The following is a 21,828-nucleotide window of genomic DNA, read 5'->3' as shown; positions in this document are numbered from 1 at the left end:
ACATGAGGTTTTATAGATAGAAGATGGGCCTTTATGTTCCTTTATTATTAAGGTAGGCTTCAGCAACTGAAGGTTGGGGGTGGCAATGCTCAGCCCCACTCTTCACCCACAGACCAGGACAACAGAGTCGCATCTGTGCTACAGCTTCCAATGGGAACACAACAGGGGCCTTGAGAGCTCACATTTGGCTTTTGGGCATCTCTGACCAGGAAGTGACACTCATCACTATAAGGAGACAAGTCTCCATGGGTCTCTCATGTTTTTCCACTTCTTATGAGTAAGACATCAATTGTTCCTTGCTCTGTGGGATGTTTGTAGACTGGAACAAAGGGAAGGTATGAAGAGTGCCCATTATAAAAGACTTGGCTTCCCAGCTCAGCGTTCCTCTCCTCTGGTGCAGTCCCTAGTGTGTGAAGGCAACATCTCCCTCTCTCCCTGCATCACCCCCAGGGGAATGTAGCTTCAGGGCAATGGAGCAAAAATGACCCTCTGGCCACTGTTCCTGTTCTAATCAACTGTCCTTTACTTCTGACTTGGAGTCTCATGTTTTCCAGCATTCTTCGTGAAATTGTAGCAGATCAGTTTGGCATCTTGCAAGTAAGGGAAATCTCAGACTGCTCGCAGTTCTTGACAGTTGCTTCTATCTGTAACTCAGAGTCAGAACTTGTCATATGCTCCCCAACCTGATTCTTTCTGCCTTATTAAAAATCCAAACAACATACAAATGGACTAAATCCATATAACTATGCAGTGTCGCCCCACGTGTACCTCTAGGACACGGCACCCATGTTCAGAAATGCTCATGGCAACACTAAGAATGATGGCAAAAAGCTGGAAACTGCTCAGCTTATCAACACAAGAACAGTCTGCTTGGCTGTGGGTACCAATGAATTCCAGCTGCATGCAACGGGTCTCACAAACAAGGCCCAGCAGAGAAACCAAGTCATGGGAGACTAGAGAATATAACCCTATATGTGTCAGGTTTGAAAGCAAGCAAAGCTGAACTATGGATTATTTGGGGTTGCAAATATGTGGAAAAATTATAAAGAACAGACAGAATGATAAATACAAAATCAGGAAGAAATTTCCCATGGCAGGGAGTGACAGGATCATGGAAGAACACCAGAAATCTTCAAAAGTCATGGTAATTTCTAAAAATAAATTCCTAGTGGGTACATGGGAATTTATCATTATTCTTTAAAGCTTACATATGTATTATAAACTTTTATTTATTTGTCATGATTATTTGGGGAGGCAGTGAGAATTGAACCCTGGGGTGTCCAACTACTGAGCCACATCATCTGCCATTTCTTATGTTTTATTTTGAGATAGAGTTTCCCTCAGTGGCTGAAGCTGGCCTCAAACTTGTCATCCTCCTGCCTCAGCTTCAGTAATTGCTGGTATTACAGGCATGTGTCACTGTGCTCAGCTTATAAAATGTTCTTTTAAATGTACTTGTACAATTATGTAAAATATATTTATAATATTTTGTAATATGTAATGTCATCTAATAAAACCAAGTTTTTAAAAAGTCATGAGATTTACAGGACATAAAAACAACACATTTTTTTAAATTTCTGAGTAGAAATTGAAATTAATTATCCTTATCTCTACTTTCCCTCAGTTGAAATGCTAATATCACTTCTGAAATTTAGTGATATAAAGAAGTATTTTTCTTAGTTTAAATTTAAACTTTTTTTGAACATTGAAGGCTATTGTTATTAATACTCAAAAACCCCAACTTTAATAGAAAATTCTACAAGGATTCTCACAAAGACGATGCATACTTGGGGCCTCACCTCTACCATGTGACTACTACTCCTGACCTGTGTCCTTGCCGCTATGTCTGCTTTGGACACCTTCCACTGAAGCAGCACGTGAGAGCGTCAGCCAATCTCCATCTGTTCTGACAGTCCATGAACTGCACACCATCTCGCCTCTTCCGTACTAACCCACTACTGCTAATAACACACAGGGAAAAATTCAATGCAACAAACTACCTGGGCAACAAACTACCTCCAAACTGCTGGGCTGAAGAACTGTGTTAGGACTGGATTCCTTCTCTGTGCAGAGTGAACCCAGAGCCTCTGAATACCCCAGAAAACAGTCTCTTACTTTCTAGTGGGGGAAGGGACCATCAGCCACATGAAACTCTTATTTTCATTTTTTCAGGTGACATTCGTTAGCAGTTTATTGAGGGGTGTGTGTGTGTGTGTTTAATTCTTTCTTTCTCTCTAGTCTGTTTGGGTGCCTAATGTGAGTGAAAGGGAATAAAATGAAAGGGCATCTGCTGATGGAATGAGGGCTGGACTGAGGGGAGGACTCTGGGCACCCTCCTTTGCTCTGACCACCCTTGTGTAGGTCACACCGTCTCTTCTGATGCCAACTTTCCTTATCTGAGGAAGACAGATTAGCTCAATTCTAAGGTCCCAAACACCCTCACACTTGTGTGTGTGTGTGTGTGTGTGTGTGTGTGTGTGTGGTGCTGGGGATTGAACCCAGGGCCTTGTGCACATAAGGCAAGCACTCTACCAACTCAGCTATATGCCCAGCCCCCACCCACTTACTTTTTAAAAAAAGTATTTTTTGGTTGTAGTTGGACACAATACCTTTATTTCACTTATTTATTTTTATGTGTTGCTGAGGATCGAACCCAGGGTTCCGCACATGCGAGGCGAGCACTCTACCGCTGAGTCACAACCCCAGCCCTCCCCACACTTACTTTTAACACATTTTTTTCTATATTATTTTTTTTCATTTTTCTTTTAAAAGTCTGATACTTAGATCCCACACAAGTCAACGGCACTCATTCACTGAACCAATATTTATTGAATACCCACAAGGTCCTGTTCAGAGTACTGTGCCAAATGACAAAAAGCCTATGCCCACGGAGCTTGCTACATGCAAGGGAAGACAGATAATCAATGCATCAAAAAATGCATGTATACTATGTCAAACAGTGACCGTTGCTAAAGAAAAAGAAGAAAGCAGGAAGGGGGAAAATAAAATGTCAGAAAGGGTGATTAAGATTATGAATGAGACCAGGTGTGGTGAAGCAAACCTGTCATCCCAGCTACTCAGGAGACTGAGGCAGGAGGATCCAAGTCTGAGGCAGTCTGAGCATCTTAGTGGGGACCCGTCTCAAAATAAAATGAAAAGGGCTGGTGCCGGAGCTCATGGTAGAGCCCCGCCTAGCAGTTGAGTGGTAGAGCCCCTGCCTAGCAGTTGATGCTCTGGGCTCAATCCCTGGCACAGACGTGTAGGCAGATGTTCCTAACAGTCACAACAGAAGAAGGGCGAGCGCAGAGCCCCTGAGGAAGGAGCCGGCCGTGTCTGAAGAGGAGCAAGAGGCCAAGAAGCCTCCATTTATACAGAATCACTTTCCTACTACTGCAGCAGTGGATCAGGGGCACAGCGTGATTCTATCTCTGAATAAAGAGCCACTGTAAAGAACCAAACACCTCTAAGGGATGGGATACTCACTTCTGTGATGGTTAAATTTATGTGTCCACTTAGTGAGACCACAGTACCTCTACCATGTGACTACTACTCCTTTATATTTGATAAAATGTCATTTCAGATGCATCTGTGAGGGTATTTTCTGGATGAGATGCACATTTAAATCAGTGAATCTGGAGTAAGGTGGATCATCCTCTATAAAGTGGGTGGGCTTCATCCATTCATTTGAGAGTCTTAATGGAAAACAATTGACCAACAAGGAGCAATCAGTCAGAAGATGGCCTCTGGGATTGAACTGCACACTTCCACTGTCTCCATCTGAAGGGCCTACCCTGAAGGCCAGGACTTGCCATCCATCCACAACTGAGCAAAGCAATTCCTTAAAATCAATCAATATCAATTTCTCCTTCTACACACATGTGGGTGCGTGTGCACACACACTCACACTCACCCACTGGATTCAAATCTAATATAGTTTCTCATGAAATACATCTCAATAATAAAGTTTTTGTTGCATTATTTTATAAGAATAACCATAAGCCTTAGGTTCAATACCTAAAATTTAAATTACAATCAATGAGCTAGAGCCTGAATATACATATACTTTGTATATGTAAACTACACATACATCTTTGTGCATATATAAATGATGAAGTGCTCTGTGAATATATATTATAATATCCTTCCCATCTCACTGGGTGCAAAATCATTGCATTTTTTATTCAAGCCACAGGCCTCTCTGAAATTCTCAATAAACTCATCCAGCTACCAGAAACTTGCTATGTGACTATATATCCAGAACAATGTACCCAAAGGACATGAGTAGACATTTCTCATATTATAAATAATACTTAGTAAATGGATATGTGAAAAATATTCAAAGATAGTAGCAATAAATACAGAAGTGAAAATTAAAACAATAATATGCTTTTCTAAAAACTATTCTGAAATTTTTAATGCTACTACTAATAATTATAAATTATATGTGAAAATATTTAATATATTTAATATTTAATCAAGCAAACCTCTTTTTAGCAGATAAATAATTTAGAAAACTATAATACCAGTGAGAGAGTGCAAAGTAGTATTCTAACATATAATGGGTAGGGTTCTAAAAAGATATAAAATAACTAGAAAATTTATAATGAACCATAAAAATATTCATGGCTTTGATTATGTTTAGGAAGAAATGTATCAAGTATTTTTTAATTTATTATTTTTATTTATATATGACAGCAGAATGCATTACAATTCTTATTATATATGGAGAGCACTGGTTGTATACATAGTATATTCACACCAACATGTGTCTTCATACCTGTACTTTGGATAATAATGATCATCACATTCCATCATCAAGAAATGTATCATATATTTTTAAAATATCTTATACTTATTTGAAAATAATTCAAAACATCAAAGAAGTAAAATACATTAAGGTGCTCATCATGATACCATTTGTAAAGAAAAAAAAAGTATAGTAGCCTACACCTAACAGTTGAGATTCAGGGATAAATAAAATGTCACATCTACCCATAATAATGCTAAATATAGCTATATTTAAATGATGCTTATAATTATTTTATAACATTATCTAAAACAATAGGATTTAGACAAAAATTAATAAAAATAGGATACCCATCATAATGTTAGATATAGCTATATTTAAATGATGCTTATAATTATTTTATAACATTATCTAAAACAATAGGATTTAGACAAAAATTAATAAAAGTAGGATTATCATTAAATTTCATTAGAAAGTTAGATTTAAAAGGACCTTATAGAGAAAGTTAAAGAAAACTGAAGGGGATAAAGGTCAAGCTCACTGTTTTCAAAAGCAACTTTATGTAATACACTCTTATTTTTATTATATAAACACAGAGAAAGTTTTTAATAGAAGAAAGTACTTAAAATACTCAATAAGTTAATTTTTAAAAAAATATGTTCTCATAAGAAGTGTCTATGAAAATTCTATCATGGAAACTGCTCTCACACATTAAGGCATGTGCTTCTGGTACAAACATCTTACTTTACCAGCAAACTAAACCCACAATGAAGCAGGTTGAAACTCATGGGCTAAAATTAGCCAAATACTATTTTTGTCTCTAAATTAAGAGAATACACAAATAATTATTCTTCTGTACTTACCACTGTGCCAAGAAACTGAATGCTCATGTTTCCACCAGCTTCTCGAGAAAGACACTTAAAAAAAAAAAAAAAAGTATGAAATGAATGTGCGCCCACACAGAACCTTGTACATGAGTGTTCATGACAGGCAAACACCGGCATGTCCATCAACTGATGATGAAGAAACACAGCACAGTACACGTCCACACAGTGGAACAGTGTTATGTTACTAAATAATAAAAAAAGGAATGAAATACAGCACATGCAAAAACAGCGGGCAGTCATCAAGGAACATGCGTGGCTCCATCTAGTCAAAATGTCTAGAATAGAAAGTGGATTGGTGGTTGCCTCAGGGAGGAGTGTTGGGAGGAGACGGGGTAACTGCTAATTGGCATGGGGTTTGTTTTGGGATGTGAAAATGTTCTAATAACACTGGGGGTGACAACTATGTACTCTGAATAGACCAGACCCCACTGAATTGTAATTTTAAATGGGTAGAATTAGATGGCATGTGAACTGTATCTCAATAAAGTTATTAAAATAAATTAGCATTTGTTTAAACCAACCATGAAAACAATGTAATTCATTTGTGTCCAGAGAAAAGTGAAAAACAGATTTCACCTTTACACTATACATTTATCTATAAGTCAAATATGATCAAAGCAAATACATTACTATTTACATGTATCTTTCTTGTTTAAACTTGTTAAAAGTCAAAATATTGCTAAAAATGGCTGACTAAATAGTTTACTGAAAGTAAATCAGACTTTTCAGATCATTCTCTTGGGAAAAGTGCTCTATTTAATCCTAACGTGTTCCTCAAATTTTTCCTTTTTCTGTACTAATCAGAGATGGCCCAGGAGCTTCAAATGAAGCAGTTCTAAATGAGCTACTATGATTTAAAAGTTCCCAGAAGTCCTGGAGAGACTTAGTGGCCTTCGCTGAACTGCATGCCATGAACTATTACAAATGTATCTTAATTAAACTCCTTTTCCAAAAGTGCAAGTTTACTAACATTAAGCTCTGAGATCACTAGAGCAATGGGACCTTGGAGGGACCCTCCAGCAGTTGAGCCTGCTGCTCCTGGACAGGGGGAGGCTGGAGAAATGAGGAGGAAGCTGGCAGAGAAGGCAGCATCCTACAGAACAGGGAATTCAATATCCATGCTATCACTTGGGCCCTTTTAGTTCACTTCTAAGAATTAATACTAAGGAAAAAAATTATGGATAGGCACAAAAATAAGTCTACAAATATGGTATCACCCTGTAGTTCGTAGAACTGAAAAATGTCGGGTAATCTCAAGGACTAGCAAAAGGAGTCATGACATAAATTACGGTATATCCACAAAGACATCTAAAAATTTTAAAGATGCAAAACATGTTCACACAGGTAGAATATCCCTTATCCAAAATGCCTGAGACCAGAAATGTTTCTGAGTTGGGGGTTTTTGGTTTTTGCTTTTTTTGGACTTTGGAATATTTGCATAGAGTATACTGGTTGAACACTCCTAATCCCCAAAAACAGCACTCAAAAAAGTTTTGAATTTTCAAATTAGAGATGCTAAACCTGTAGTATATTTCAAAGTGCAAAAAGAAAGAACTAAACAGTTTGTTAGAATAACTCTCATAAAGAAACTCCATATATTATAGAAAATTCTAGAATAAATAATGTACATAAAACAATTTATTTCTGGGAAATTTAGTTGATCTTTTTCTTTTTCACTTACCTGTTTTTCCTTTTAAATGAACATGGATAAGTGAATAAAGGCAAAAAGAGACAAAAAGAACACAGAATGGAATAAAATAAATTATTTCCTTAGTGTTCAGTGAAAGGTTCAATGAAGACCTGAGTGGAAGCCTAGATCTGATACTGGGGCTTCTTCTATAGTCCTCATTCTCACTGCCCATCAACCCATGGACCACCATGTGTAGCGCTGCTGGCTAGCCTTCTAGGAGACTAAGGAAAAGACAACACAACTTTAAATAAGTATAATTCAGTATGATGAATCCACTATACAAGATGTACATGGTACTGTGGGGTAAAAGACCAACCAAATGCCTGAAAAGTTAAAGAAGATTTGTGGATAAATATTAGAGCTGGTATTAAAAAAATGAACAGAATTACAACCATTCAGAACACAGAATAGAGTTTCTTGAAAAATTAAAAATAGGACTACCTTATGATCCAGCAATCCTATTACTGGTTTTATATTCAAAGGAACTGAAATAAGTATGTTGAAGAGATATTTGTACTCTCATGTTTCATTGAAGCATTATTCATAACAGTCAAGATCACCAATGGATGAATAAAAAAATTCTGTAATATACACGATAGAACACTATTTTGTCTTAAAAAATAAGAAAATCACTTTTCCTTTGTAACAATAAAGATGATATTGGAAGACAGTAATTTAAGTGAAATAAGATAAATACTGAGTATCTCATTTCCATGTGAAATCTAAAAAAATTGAACTCATAGAAGAAGAAAGTGTGATGTGGCTCATGGTAAAGTGCTGCCTAGTGTGGGAGAGGCCCTGGGTCTAAGCCAGGAAAAAAACCAGATGTGTGGTAGACATCCATAATCTCAGTGGCTCAGGAGACTGAGGCAAGAGGATTGCAAGTTCAAAGCCAGCCTCAGCAACTTAGTAAAGCCCTAAGAAACTTGGTGAGACCCTAACAATGAAAAATTAAAAGGGGTGGTGATGTGGCTCATTGGTTAAGTACACCCAGGGTTCAAGTGCTGAAACAAAAATAAATTAATAGTAGCAGAAAATAGAGGTTGGTTACCAGAGGTGGAGAGTTAGTGGTCAAAGGATATAAAATTTCAGTTAGTTCAAGAGGTCCATTTTACAACATGGTAGATACAGGAGATACAGTTGGTGACAATGTATTATACTACTGAAGATAGCAAGAAAAATTTTAAATGTTCTGACCAAAAAAAAAAAAAAAATTAGTATGTGAGGTAATATATATCTTAGTTAGCTTGATTTAGCTATTCTATAAAGTCTACATTCTTAAATATAACATTTTTTGGTGACAAATAGATACATTTTTGGCCATAAAAATCATTTTTCTGAAATGAGCAGGCATTCTCAAACAGGAGAAACTTTTGTGCTAATGGAACCATTTATGCCAATTTCAGATTAAAAACAAGTAAAATAAATTTAAGGAAAGTTGAGGAGCTCAGTGTGGGCAGAGAGAGGGTTGGCTGAAGAATGGAAATGACAAGAAAGAAAACAGCCAAGGACATACACAGCCAGGTCACTCTGTCTCTCTTTTTAAAAAGTTTATTTTACTTGTTAATTTTTTTATGTGGTCCTGAGGATGGAACCCAGGGCCTCACACATGCTAGGCAAGTACTCCTACCACTGAGCCTCAGCCTGAGCCAACAGCCAGGTCTGTCTTTGTCCAGGGGAGCTCATTGTTGACAAAGTTCTGGGGCGTGGCAGGTCTATGTTGTAGAAAGATGATGGCAAGATTGAAGAGTGGGGACAGAGAGGAGTCAGAGACCGAGCAAAGCCGCTGGAAACCTGAGAGGTAAGCAACACTGATGGTTGGGGCTTGAAGAGCACCTGAACCCAAAGATGATCTCCATTTTGTTTTACAGACGAGGGACCTAGCACACAGGAAGGTTAGAGCAACCTGCCTGCACTGGTGCTGCACAGGACTCACACCCCTGCTCTGCCTGTGTGGATGTAGTATCTACACAGTGCCTTACACTTGATCGTCAATTAGATGGAGAGTGGTTTTTTAAAAATGTTTTCTATAGTAGATGGACACAATATCTTCATTTCATTTTTATGTGGTGCTGAGAATAGAACCCAGTGCCTCACATGTGCGAGGCAAGTGCTCTACCAACTGAGCTATAGCCTCAGCCCTAGATGGAGAGGTTTTGAAGGTCAAGGATCAATTCTTACACCTTCTCCTCAATGCCAGCAATACCCCATCAAAGCTGTAGAAATAAAAACCTAAGAGCAATCTTCACCAAAATTCTTTAGTTTTTACATACTATGAAAAATAAAAGTAAGTTATATATCCTTTGATCATCTAACATAGACATTTGGCTGGGGAGAAGTACAGGTGTAGCTGCTAAGAAATCAGGGAAAGGGGTAGGGCACAACGGTCTGGACTGTGGACAGGTGATCAATGAACATGCCTGCCACCACATTCCTGAGGTTCAGAGTAGTGAGGAAATACCCTGTGACAGCACCCCATTACTACCAGCCACGGACTTTCCCCAGTAGTGGTTAAATTTTCTGTCCTTGGCAGCCTAGGTCAGAAAGAAGAGCCACAGGGCACAGTCCATATTTTAGGTGGGTGGTAACTGGGCATTGAATCCAGGGGCACTTAACCACTGAGCCACATCCCCAGCCCTTTCTTTTTCTTTCTTTTTCTTTTTTTTTTTTTTTTTTTAACTTTGAGACAATGACTCCCTAAGGTTTTGAGGCTGGCCTCAAACTTGTGACCCTCTTGCCTCAGCCTCCTAGGCAGCTGGGATTACAGGTGTGCATCACCACACCCAGCCTCACACGCCAATCTTTAACTTCCTTCTTACTCAGTATCTTACCCAGTATCTAGTTGGCAAATCCATTGCCAATCTTCTCTGCCCTCCACCAAAAATACATGTCACATTAGTCCCCTTCCTATCTCCACTGCTACCATCTTGATGTAATTTAGAGGTCAGGAAACTTTTTCTGTGATGGGCCATACAGTAAACATTTTAGGCTTTATGAGCCCAGATGCACAATTTGTGGATATTATGTGGCTACTTATAATGTGAGAAAACAAATTTCCATAACTTTTTTAATATAAAATTCAAAATGTAGCTGAGCACAACTTTCTGTAATTCTGGTTCACTAATAAGGAAAATGGAATTCTTTTATTTTCAGGACAAAGGTTTGTCCAGTATAGGGCTTGATGTTCCTTATCATCAAAATCAAATGCAAATGTTTGCCTATAACTGCTGATCTGCAGTGGGGTTTATGTATTTTATCTTTGACAATGTCTTTTCCTACCCAGAGGGACTGCCAAAGCCTGACTTCAATCCACAAGCACATGATTCCACCAGAGCAGATCCACTGCGTGGCAGGCATTTACTGAACTGTTAGACATTTTCCCTGATCTGTGCCGTTCAGCTTATCTTACACCACAGTTTAATCACTTCCAAGGAAGGGCAAGCAGAAGCTCCTCAACTGTTCAGCTAAATGGATTAAAATACAGAAATCCCCTTTGCCCTTGCATTGAGGTTTGGAAAAATGCTGCTGAAACTGTAATTAGCTTCTTGTATTAAATGTTTTGACAGCCCAGGAAGTGTAAAAAGAAGCCTGACACTTATCATTTTTGAGCTTCTCAAAAAGAAATGATGAGTGTCTGCGACAATGGATAACCTAAATATCCTGAGTTGATTGCTACACAACGGAGACATGTGCTGAAATGTCACACCGTTCCTTGCAGGTAAGAACAATTAGTACCTGTCGACTAAAATAAAGACATTAAAGAATTTTTCAAAGCAGCTTGCTATTATTGTGATTCAAGCGCTAGTTGTTGTCAAAACGACTTTGCCGCAGTATAAGTTTTACACTAAGCAGTTTCGTCTTGCAGTGTGGGTTGAATTCGTTAAACTGCAGCATAAGCGATTTCAAAGCCATTCAGTGTTTGATAACAGTGGTTGAGGGTGGTTCTTCTTGTTCAGCAAAATTTTCATCTTGGTTGAGCTCAAAGGATCACAGTAGCTTCACCTGCGCCAGGCCCTGCACGGCTGTGAGCAGGGCACACCCTGCACTCCACCTCTACTCACAGCAACTGCTGCAAGAGCGCCCAGACACGTGCAAAGGAACCAGTGGGGCTCTGCTCCAACAAAACTGTGTTTTGTTGAATCTCCACTACTACCATCTGAGTGTTAAATCTCACATAACTTTTATAAGCCATGAAACATTATACCCCGTCCCAACCACTTAAAAATGTAATAACCACTCAACTCATGAGTCCACAGAAGCAGGTGGTGTGGGCTGGCTGTTGTCTTCTGGTCTAAGCCCCTGGGGCCTCCCATCAAGGCCTGCACCAGACAAATGGATGATCTCTGTCTCCACCATCAGGCCCAGCTAGCTGCCCGTCCTCCTCAGCAGTGATCTGGAGTCTCGTCCTATCAATCTCTCCATCCCCTATGCACAACCCTCTAAAAGCTTCATAATGGCAACGAGTAGGACCCTAACTCTGGCTCACAAGGGCCCTAGCTCATGGCCTGGTCCTCGCCCATCCTCCCCTGATCTCCTCCCCACATTCCTTCTACCTTTCATCCACCAGACTTTGGCAAGGTTTTCTCCTTCTCCTCATTGGTCTCAGCTCGGTGTTGGCTATGCAGAGAGGACTGCCTCCGGGCCCTCGTCTCACTTTCTATGCATTATCCTATCCAGTGGTCTTCCTCCAGCCCCTGGGGTCTTACTAAGATTGCCTTCTTTCTGTGCTTACAGGTTTCCTGTGTCACTTGCTCCGGCTTTATCTGCAATGCCCAGAAGGCTGCCCGAGTCACACCAAGACAAATGCCAACATGGCTTTTCCTTGCCCTAGGAGGGCTGGACTCATTCCCAGGCAAACATTAGTAGTTCACAATAATTAATATGAAAATAGATTTTTAATTTTAGATTGTCATGTGAAAAACAAAAGTTTTATCATTGAGTATATATCCATAGATAAAGTACCAGTAAGTTCCACCTAACTTTGCACTCCATTCAAGGCAGGCCACAATTACAAATAGAACGACCATGACTACTACTTGCAGAGAAGGAATACAGGGAGGTACCAAAATCTGACATATCTTTGCAAATGGAAGTAAGGAAGAGAGGGAATGAAACTTAACTAGAAAAGGGAGTTTAATTCTCTTTCTCAAAGGAACATTTCTAAAAGGAACATTTGCTTTTCCCACACTGAAGGATTAAGACAATTAGCTTTTAGAATCCACAAAAAAAACAAGTACTCAATATGTACAAAAATGAGTTGGATGCATGCCAAACAAACATGAACTGACCACTTGATAAGCCAAGAGCAAAAGTATTAGTCCAAATTAAGACTTCTATCCACCTTATTAAAACAGATTCCACCCTTGTTAAAATATTTTCTCCAAATATTCTACCCCTTTTTGTATTTTAAATGGCACTTCATAGCCAGATAAAAATATCCTTCTTTTCTTATTTTGATAGTCTGCTCCAACATTTCCAAAATGTGCTTTTTATTTCTTTAAAGAAAAGAAAATTTTAGAAAAAAATGGTTTCAACATTTGTTACAATGAAATTCATACAATATAAGCAACTTACTCAATGAAGTCAAAACAGTCATAAAACAAATCAAATGCTCAAAAAAGTATCTTCAATAATAAAATTGGAGGAAATTTAACATTTAAAAGTAATGTCACTGAGCAATAAAAGGGAGAAAAGGATCGCTTTCTTCCTCCCCCACCGATTCCTAAATTGATAATATTCATCAAAGGCCATGACCATAGGATTTGTTTTACCAGTCCCCAGTGCAGCTGCTTGTATTATTTTCCAGGTTTACTACAATCAATGTTCATTCTATTCAAAATTCTCTTCTTCTAGCAGCCACTAAAATATAATTTTCTAGTTAACAGCAGAGGAGAAAAAAGTATGTGTGTGTGTGTGTGTGTGTGTGTGTGTGTGTGTGGAGGGGGGGGAGGGCGGGCGGGAGTGCTTCCAGAAGGACATCCCCCAGCTCTGTTACATTTTACAAGCAACCCCCAATTGTGAAGTATGTGCCAGGAAAGACCAAGGTGACGGTTCAGCTCGGAGGACCACAGTCCAAAGGCAGGTAGGCCTGCCTCAAAATTGTACATACTTCTCAGCTGTTAGATTGTGATTACATTTTTTAAGCAGAATGAAAAGGGTCATTTCTGCTCTTCTGGCGAGCTGCTTTCTAAGATGTGTAACTGTAATTGATGTTTTCAGGACTGTAAAAAGGAGATGGTTAATAATTACTCTTTCATTTCCTCCTTCTTTAGAAAAAAATACTAACCTCTACTTATTCTAAGTTATATATTTATATATCCTACACAACCTAAATAGATGGTTTCATGTTACATTTGATGACTCTACAGTAATCACATGCATATAGTACAAAATAATAGCTAATTATTTCTAAGAGGTGGTGGGTGTGGGAAGAAACATCTTTAAAACATGGAAAACATTTATTCCAAATTCACTTTGTGTGTGAGCATGTTTGTGGATTGGCAAAGTTTAGGCAGAAAGGTAATTCCCTTCATTTAGCTTTCTAATTAAAATATTAATTTTCAGGGTTGGAGGTATAGTTCATGCCTAGCATCCTCAAGACCCTGGGTTCAGTCCCACAGCAATAATAATAATACATACTTACTACTAATAATAATCATTATTATTTTAGCCAGGAATGGGTGGTGTATACCTGTAATCTGAGCTACTGAGGAGGCTAAGGCAGGAGAATTCCAAGTTCCTGGCCAGCCTCTGTAACTTGGCAAGATCCTGTCTCAAAATAAAAAATAGAAAGGGCTGAGGAAGTAGCTCAGTGGTAGAGCACCCTTGAGTTCAATCCCTGGTACCCCCTTCAAAAATATAGTATCCTTACTAGGATTGAAACTAAAGTTTAGCATCCTTACTAGGAATGAAACTAAAGTTTACCTTTAAACATTGTAGAAATATTTCATTTTAATCTAAACTACTGAAAAGAAAATAACTTATTTTAAACTCTAAGTGGATATAAAAATTAACAATTTATTTTCCTCCAAAACAGAAACCGAAGGTTAAATTTCAAAAATCAATTCAGATTCTGTTTGGACAAGCATTTGTAAATACATCCCAGAGTGTACACAGTCTGCAGACCTGTGCCATCTTCTCCATCATACTTACGTGCTTGGTTATATTCTACATTACCTAGCCCACTAAGTATTTTAAGTTATCATGTTATATAATCTATTTAATACTCCAATCAATTCAAAAGTCATCCATTTAATCTGGTATTCTGCAGTAAATAGCATGAGATTCCTCTGACACTATTCCAAATTTGTCTGCTTGAGCATGGAAAATTAGTTCCACTTAGTTGAATATCAATGATCTATTCAATATAGAATGCATAGAGCTGCACTCAGCTCTGTACCATTATTTATAATAAATTTATCTTCTCTTGAAAACATTTAAGCAAGAATATGAGAAAGAAAAAGAAAAAAGTCTTCAAATGTATACCATGAATAGCTCCACATCAGACAAATGCAGAAATTGTTAGGCCTTAGCAGGATCTCCAGATATTTTCCAAAGTGTTTAGCTACTCTTGGGGCCTGAAGACAACCTGCTGTGAGCAGGTGGATAGAAGAAATCATGCCGCACAAAGAAACAGGCCAATAGCAGTTAGTGGGCTCTGCTCGCAAATGTTCCAACAACGTGAGCGTAGGCAGTGAAAATGCAGTCCGTAAAATGCCAACAGAAACAATATGTTCCATCCCAGCAGACAAACGACATTGTATGAGAAATGCAGAACTATTTGAGTGCTCAAAGTAAAACTGAAGAGTCTCTTTCAATGTTTTTTTTTTTTTTTTAAATGACTTTACAAGAATCTCAGAGCTTGACCACAGTAATAATTTTTAAAAGTTCTACTGATCCAGCAAGTTCCTCACTACAAAGGTTCTAGGGTGGTGGAGAAAACAGAGAGAGCTCAACACGGACAGGACACAGCATATACTTATATTTTACATATAAGTATATATGTAAAATATTTTGTTTCCTTTGGTCACTTTGGTTATACACTACAGGCAGGAAATTATTCCACTTTTTAAAATAGCTCTAACTTTTGTTATGGTTCTAAACTTAAAATTAGGAAAATCTGACAAGATGATAAATTTACCTTCTGTTTAAAATGAATTTATTTATTATTCCTCAGTTCATTGTTCCAATTTATTTTTAAATGAAAAATACCAAAACTGTGGTTGACATACGGGGGAACACTGGGGGGTGGAGGGAATCACTGCTTTTCCATCTAAAACACTCTGATTTACAAAGAGTTTGGCTTATGAGTTGTTCAAACTCATACCAAATCAGTAGCCAAGTGTGGCTACTGACGACCTGAAATGTGACCAGCAGGATGGAAGAATTTCAATTATATTTAATTTTAATAATTTTTTAAATTTTAATTTAAACACTGAAGCAATATAATGAGTTTTTCTGTTAAAGACAACTCAATATTTTGGTAGGACTTAAATCATTCCACTGTTTAAGACATGATAGTGTTGCAGGCATGCCACACAGTTGGGTTGTTTCTGGTGTCACATTAGTGACATTTTGTATTGTTTCATGTTGAAATAACATTCTGTGTATAATGGGTTAATAGAATATATTAGTAGGCCTGGATATATAGCTCAGCGGCAGTAGAGTACTTGACTAACACATGGGAGGTCCTGGGTTCTAGCACTAGCAACACACACACACACACACACACACACACAATATGTAAATTATATAAAATATTATATAAAATAGTATGTATCTTATGTTATTTATATACATACCATGTATATACATTATTTATATACACAAAATATAAGTATATATGTAAAATTATTATTATTAGTTTTTTTTTTTTTTTTTTTTTTTTTTGCAGTACTGAAGATCAACCCAGGGCCATTACATCTCTAGCCTCTTTTTAAAAAAATTTATCTTGTGACCAGCAGACTACCACAGGAGCAGAGACCCAGCCCAGACTGCCCACAGTGGGGCGAGCCCAATCCAGGCTCACAGTTGGCCCAGTTCACCCTTCCACCTGAGGGACAGACACCTGCCAGAGCCTAGCCTCTGGCGCAGGATCACCCCTTCTGACCAGCAGACTACTGCGGGAGTCCAGGCCTGGCTCAGATCTGTCCACACCAACTTGCTCAGGACCCAGGGCCAGGATGCAATAACACACATTGAGGGACACCAGCAGAGTGTGGAAGCCCAACATCAAGGTGAGGTATAGACAATCTACACGGGTACTACAAGAATATAGGGAAGATACTGTAACATCTCAGGTCCACACTGCAAGACAGGAAGGCACATAGACAACATGAAAGAACAAGGGAGGAAAGTGACCCAAACAAACCAGGACACTATAATAACAGAACCCATGGACAGAGAAGTTGATAAGTGTCAGAGAAGGAGTTCAAAAGGTTCATAATTAAAGTGATCTGTGAATTAAAGAATGTCCTAAATGAGCAAATTCAAGCAAAAATTATTTACTACAACAATGAGATAAGAGAGCAAATATAGGAAGCAAAAGATTACAGAGAGAGAGAGAGAGAGAGAGAGAGAGAGAGAGAGAGAGACTCTGAAAAAAAAAAAACAGTCAGAAATCCTTGAAATGAAGGATACAATAAATCAAATAAAAGACTCAATAGAGTTCATAATCTGCTTGAATCAAATGTATGAAATATGATATGCCAAGAGCTTTGTAATGTTTTGAACAACTAATAATAAAAAAAAAGAAAAAGAAAATAGACAAGTAAAGGTACAAACAAAAGTAAAAAAAAAAAAAAGGCATAACTAACAGACTAGATCACTTGGAAGAAAGAAGTCAGATAATTAAGACAAAGTATACAATCTGGAAAATAAACTTGATCACACGGTGAAGATAATAAGAAACCATGAACAGAGCATTCAAGAATTATGGGGCAGCATCCAAAGACCAAATCTAAGCATTATTGGGATAGAGGAAGGCACAGAGTTTCAAACCAAAGGAATGCACAATCTCTTCAATGAGATAATATCAGAAAATTTCCCAAGCATGAAGAATGAGTTGGAAAACCAAACACAAGAGGCTTACAGGATACCAAACGTACAAAATCACAACAGGATTACCCAGAGCAAATGTAGGCCAAGGACTGCTCGATAAGCAAGGAGCCCGTGGGCAGGTCCTCAGGAGCCTTCTTGATAGTCTTTTCCTCACAGAAACCACAGTGAATCTGCTTCTGCAGGACACCACCAACTCCCTATCTAACAAATATGAATTCTGCAAATATAGAAAGATTAAGAATTAAATAAAATTGATAAATCGGCTTTTTAGAAAGCTTTTTTTGTTTGCTTGTTTGTTTGTTTTGATGCTCAGGATTGAACCCAGGGCACCTAATCACTGAGCCACATCCCCAGCCCTTTTTACTTTTTATTTTGAGACAGGGTCTCACAAGTTGATTAGAGCCTTGCTAAATGCTGAGGCTGACTTTCATCTTTGGAACTTTCAATCCTCCTGCCTCAGCCTCCCAAGCTGCTTGGATTACAGGTATGAGCCACTGTGCCAGGTAAGATATTTATTTCTGAAACTCTAAAATGCGAGGCTACTGTCCATTTACCTGCCCACCTATTCATTCATTATTGAGCTTTTATACATGCCAGGAACTCAGGAAGGCAGTAGGAATTCAAAGTCAACTCAAAATATCTAATTTAGACCAACTAAAGGAAGCTAGTAACCTATGAAACTCATGATCCAAATGATGGTACTGGCAAAATAAAATTTATTTTTAAAGAAAGTCATGGTAATATTTACCAATGAAAACCAGGAAAGTGCATGGACAGTGCAATCTGATTGGATGAATAAGGAGCTAATTTTCACAAAAACACCGGCTGCCTCCCAAATACTACATCATCTAACCAGATAATAAAATTGAGTGCCATTTTCATGTAATAACAGGGATTTAGCAAAAAAAATGAAATAGGTGTTAAGCGTCCATGCACCCTTGGGAAAGATGCTAGGCGAAGCTTCCTAGGCAACAGCAGCTGCCCATCTCGTACCTCCAGAGGACGTAAGAGACAGACTGTTAAGCTAAGAACGTGAGTTTGAACACCGCAAGTGAAAGGGACTTGATGAGAATCTCCTTTCCATGTGTCTCCTGTGGTCTGAGGGATTCTAAGGAAGACCATCAATCGATCCCTAGTTGGTGTCAGAGCAATGACAGAAGTTCGTACTTTCACTCTGGACCTCAGTTTAGGGAAGCAAGGATTCATAACTACTTCCTGTGGCCCAGATGTGGATAATGCAGCAGGATCCTGACTAATGAGAACATCTACACTCAGCTCAGAAGGCAACCGGAAGAGATATGGTGTGCACTAAGTGTTCTAACGAATCCCCAAATCCACAAAAGCACCCTGGGAGCCACCACCCAGCTTCCAACATCTGCCACGTGCAGAAAACAAATGCCAGATTGCGACTCTTCGTTCAAATCAACTCTCCTTGTCGGGTTCCTCTTTACCTCACCCTGAAAGAATTTAAGTCCAGGAATTTGTACCCTTAATAATTTTGCTTTATAGTCAAGTGAACTCTTGGTGTTCCCAGACTACTAAGATTTCTCCTGGCTGAGGAGTTTAAATGGTATCTCTTTGTAATCTCAAAGAATATTTTCCAGGTTTTTCATGATGAGTGTTTTTGAAATATATTTATTAGCAGTCCTGTTTTTTCTTCTGTAAAATGCCTGTTCATGACTTTTTGTCCAATTTTTGAAATTGGATGTTTGCTTATTGATGAGTAGAGGTTCTCTGTGTGTTGTGGACCCTGATCCTTTGTTTAGTTATGTATTCCAGATCGCTTCTGCCAGTGCGGGACTTGGGTCTTTAAGGTCTTTGGTTATCCAGGTAAAGTTTTAAGGCAGAGATTTAATATCGTTGATTTCATTCTTTTTCTTTATGCTTCAGGCATTTTATGTTTATTTATATATGTATTTCTATTCCCATGTATACAAAGATCTTTTTCCTAAATGTGCTTCTTTTAAAAAAACAACTTTTATTTATATTTATTTTATGCTGAATTTATTCCTGTGCCACAATTTTTCTTTCTTTAGTGTCTTCTGGGATATCTTTTCTCCTGTGTGACCTCTTCTTCTGGAACAAATTGTTCCTGGTCATTGTTCCTAGTCAGTGAGGACCCTCTCGCTGTGGCAGGGGAGCGCAGGTGTGGGTTAGTCTGACCACAAGCTCTGTAAGTGTGGTGGCACACCCCCAGTGCTTTGTTCTCCGGGATTGTTCAGTGACCAGAGAGTCTACATCGAGACCCCGAAGTTCAGCATTACTCTCTGCATTTTAAATTGAGATACCTCAATTAAAAATTATACCTCAATTAAAAATTATACCTCAATTTAAAATTTCTCCTCAGCCAGGAGAAATCTTAGTAGTCTGGGAATACTAAGAGTTCACTTGAATATAAAGTAAGATTATTAAGGGTACAAATTCCTGGACTTAAATTCTGGTTCTTCCATTCACTAGGAGAATGCCTTGGGCAGGCAAGTTAACCCCTACAAGCCTCTATTTCCCCAAATGCAAAACAGGATTCCACTAGTGCATACTTTATCAGGCTGCTGTGAGGATAAAATAAACTAGTAAATATGAAGAACCTAGAACAATCAGAGGCCGACACGGTAAGCGCAGAAGGAGGCCAACTGCTAGTCGTGTCATCAGTGCCATTAGCACCACTATTCTGTTGGCATTTACTTTGGTGCAGCCAAATAGGGAAGCACATGCAGTACTGGTGTGTGAGATTAAGATGTTCTGCTGCCACACTCCCTAGAGAAACTCCTATTTCAATAGGAATGTTTGATAGAAGCACCATTTGTGGCAATGAAATAATGAAAAAGACACTTATGTCTATTTAGAGGGGAATAAACAAATAGATTATTGTAAGTTAATATAATTTGGACACTGAGTATCCCCAGAAGCTCATGTGTTAAAGCCTTGGTTCCCAGGGTGGTGCTACTAGGAGTGGGTAGGACTTGGAAGTGGAGCCTAGTGGGAGATCAGTGGGGCATGTCACTAAAGGGGACTGTGGGACCCTGGTCTCTCTTCCTCTTCTTCTGTGGCTTAGCTATGAGCTTAGCTGTTGCATTACCATGTGCTCCCTGGGAATGCCACCCAGTGTGCCCTCAGAGACCCAGAGCAAAGGGTCTGTCTAATCATGGACTGGAACATCCAAAACTGTGAGCCAAAATAAACTTATTCTAAGTTAATTATCGCAGGTGTTTTGTTACAGTGATGAATGCTGACTATCACAAACACAGAGCACAGAAATTAATAGACCAAAGCTACATGTATCAACAGAGACCAGTCTCACCAGCACAGTGCCCGACAGTCAGGCAACCTACAGAAGAATGAAGACAGACAGGGATCAAACACACAGAGCAGAAATCATGAAAAGCTAAACAAAACATTGTTCACACTTTTACTGCATATGAAAATGTCCTAATTACAATGGCAGTTACTGTTAGTGCACAAGGAAAGGGTATTTTATCATAGAGGCACCATACATTACCAAGAGCATTAGCAACACTGGCTTTTTTATACAGAGGGTGTGTAACGGGTTTTCATACTATTATTCTTTAGCTTTTATATAGATGCAATACATATCATTTTGTATACAAAAATTTTGTAGTTAAGAATTTGTATGTATGCACAAATATCCAGCAGTAACTTTGTAAAACCACTTGAAAAATATCTGCGGTAATATCCATCCTGTTGGTCTCAGAATATACCATGAACAAGTGCAGAGAGAAATACAAACACAGGTAACATCTCAGAACGCTTTGTGAGTGAGTGGTGAGCTGAGCTCTAAGAACAACGCAGCCCAAGAAGACAGGACAGAGAGAAGCAGGACTAACCCTGTGAGATGTTCCTGTGCCTAAGGGCAGGTAGAGAGAAACTGACAAAGGAGCCTGCAAAGCCACCAGCTCCTCCGGCTCCCTGTTGACTTCTCCCCCTCTGCCTCCAATCACAGCCTCAGCCTCTTCCAGTCTGCTCTCCACACACAACTATCCCCAGAGCTCCCTGTAAGCTACACTTCTGTTACACCGTCACCTCCTTACTGAAGACTCTGCCTTGGCTTCCCCTTGGCCTGTGGATAAGGCAGAGCCCAAACTGTGGAATTAAGAAGGCCTTGGGCTGGGGTTGTGGCTTGGCAGTAGAGCACTCGCCCAGCACATGTGAGGCCCATACCACATAAAAATAAATAAATAAACAAACAAATAAAGGTATTGTATCTACTACAACTAAAAAACATTTTTTTTTTAAAAAAGAAGGCCTTGTGTGAGCTGGCTCCTACATAAGTCATCAGCTCATTCCTCCCAGTTTATTCTGATTGCAAAGGTTGAAAGCAGTGGTTCTCAAACTGTGGTCCCCAGACCAGCAGCACCTAGAAGCTTATTAGAATGCAGAGTTAGCTCACACCACCTACTAACTCAGAGTAAATGCTATGGGTGGGTCCA

At 38.8% G+C, this 21,828-nt stretch overlaps 1 protein-coding gene across 2 annotated transcripts in view; it reads right to left on the bottom strand.

Moving 5' to 3' along the window:
- The window catches only part of Pcca (propionyl-CoA carboxylase subunit alpha), a 360,840-nt gene that overhangs the window by 57,157 nt on the left and 281,855 nt on the right, over window positions 1-21,828 (bottom strand). For both annotated transcript variants that reach the window (XM_076871993.1, XM_076871994.1), the window contains one exon: window positions 5,611-5,664. In XM_076871993.1, coding sequence (XP_076728108.1) covers window positions 5,611-5,664 — 54 coding nt within the window. The remainder of the gene's footprint in view (window positions 1-5,610; window positions 5,665-21,828) is intronic.

Source organism: Callospermophilus lateralis, chromosome 12 (genome assembly GCF_048772815.1).
Source record: "Callospermophilus lateralis isolate mCalLat2 chromosome 12, mCalLat2.hap1, whole genome shotgun sequence".
Classification (NCBI taxonomy): Eukaryota; Metazoa; Chordata; class Mammalia; order Rodentia; family Sciuridae; genus Callospermophilus; species Callospermophilus lateralis.
The sequence above is the reverse complement of the archived record's forward strand: the minus strand, read 5'-3'. Positions and strand labels throughout refer to the sequence as shown.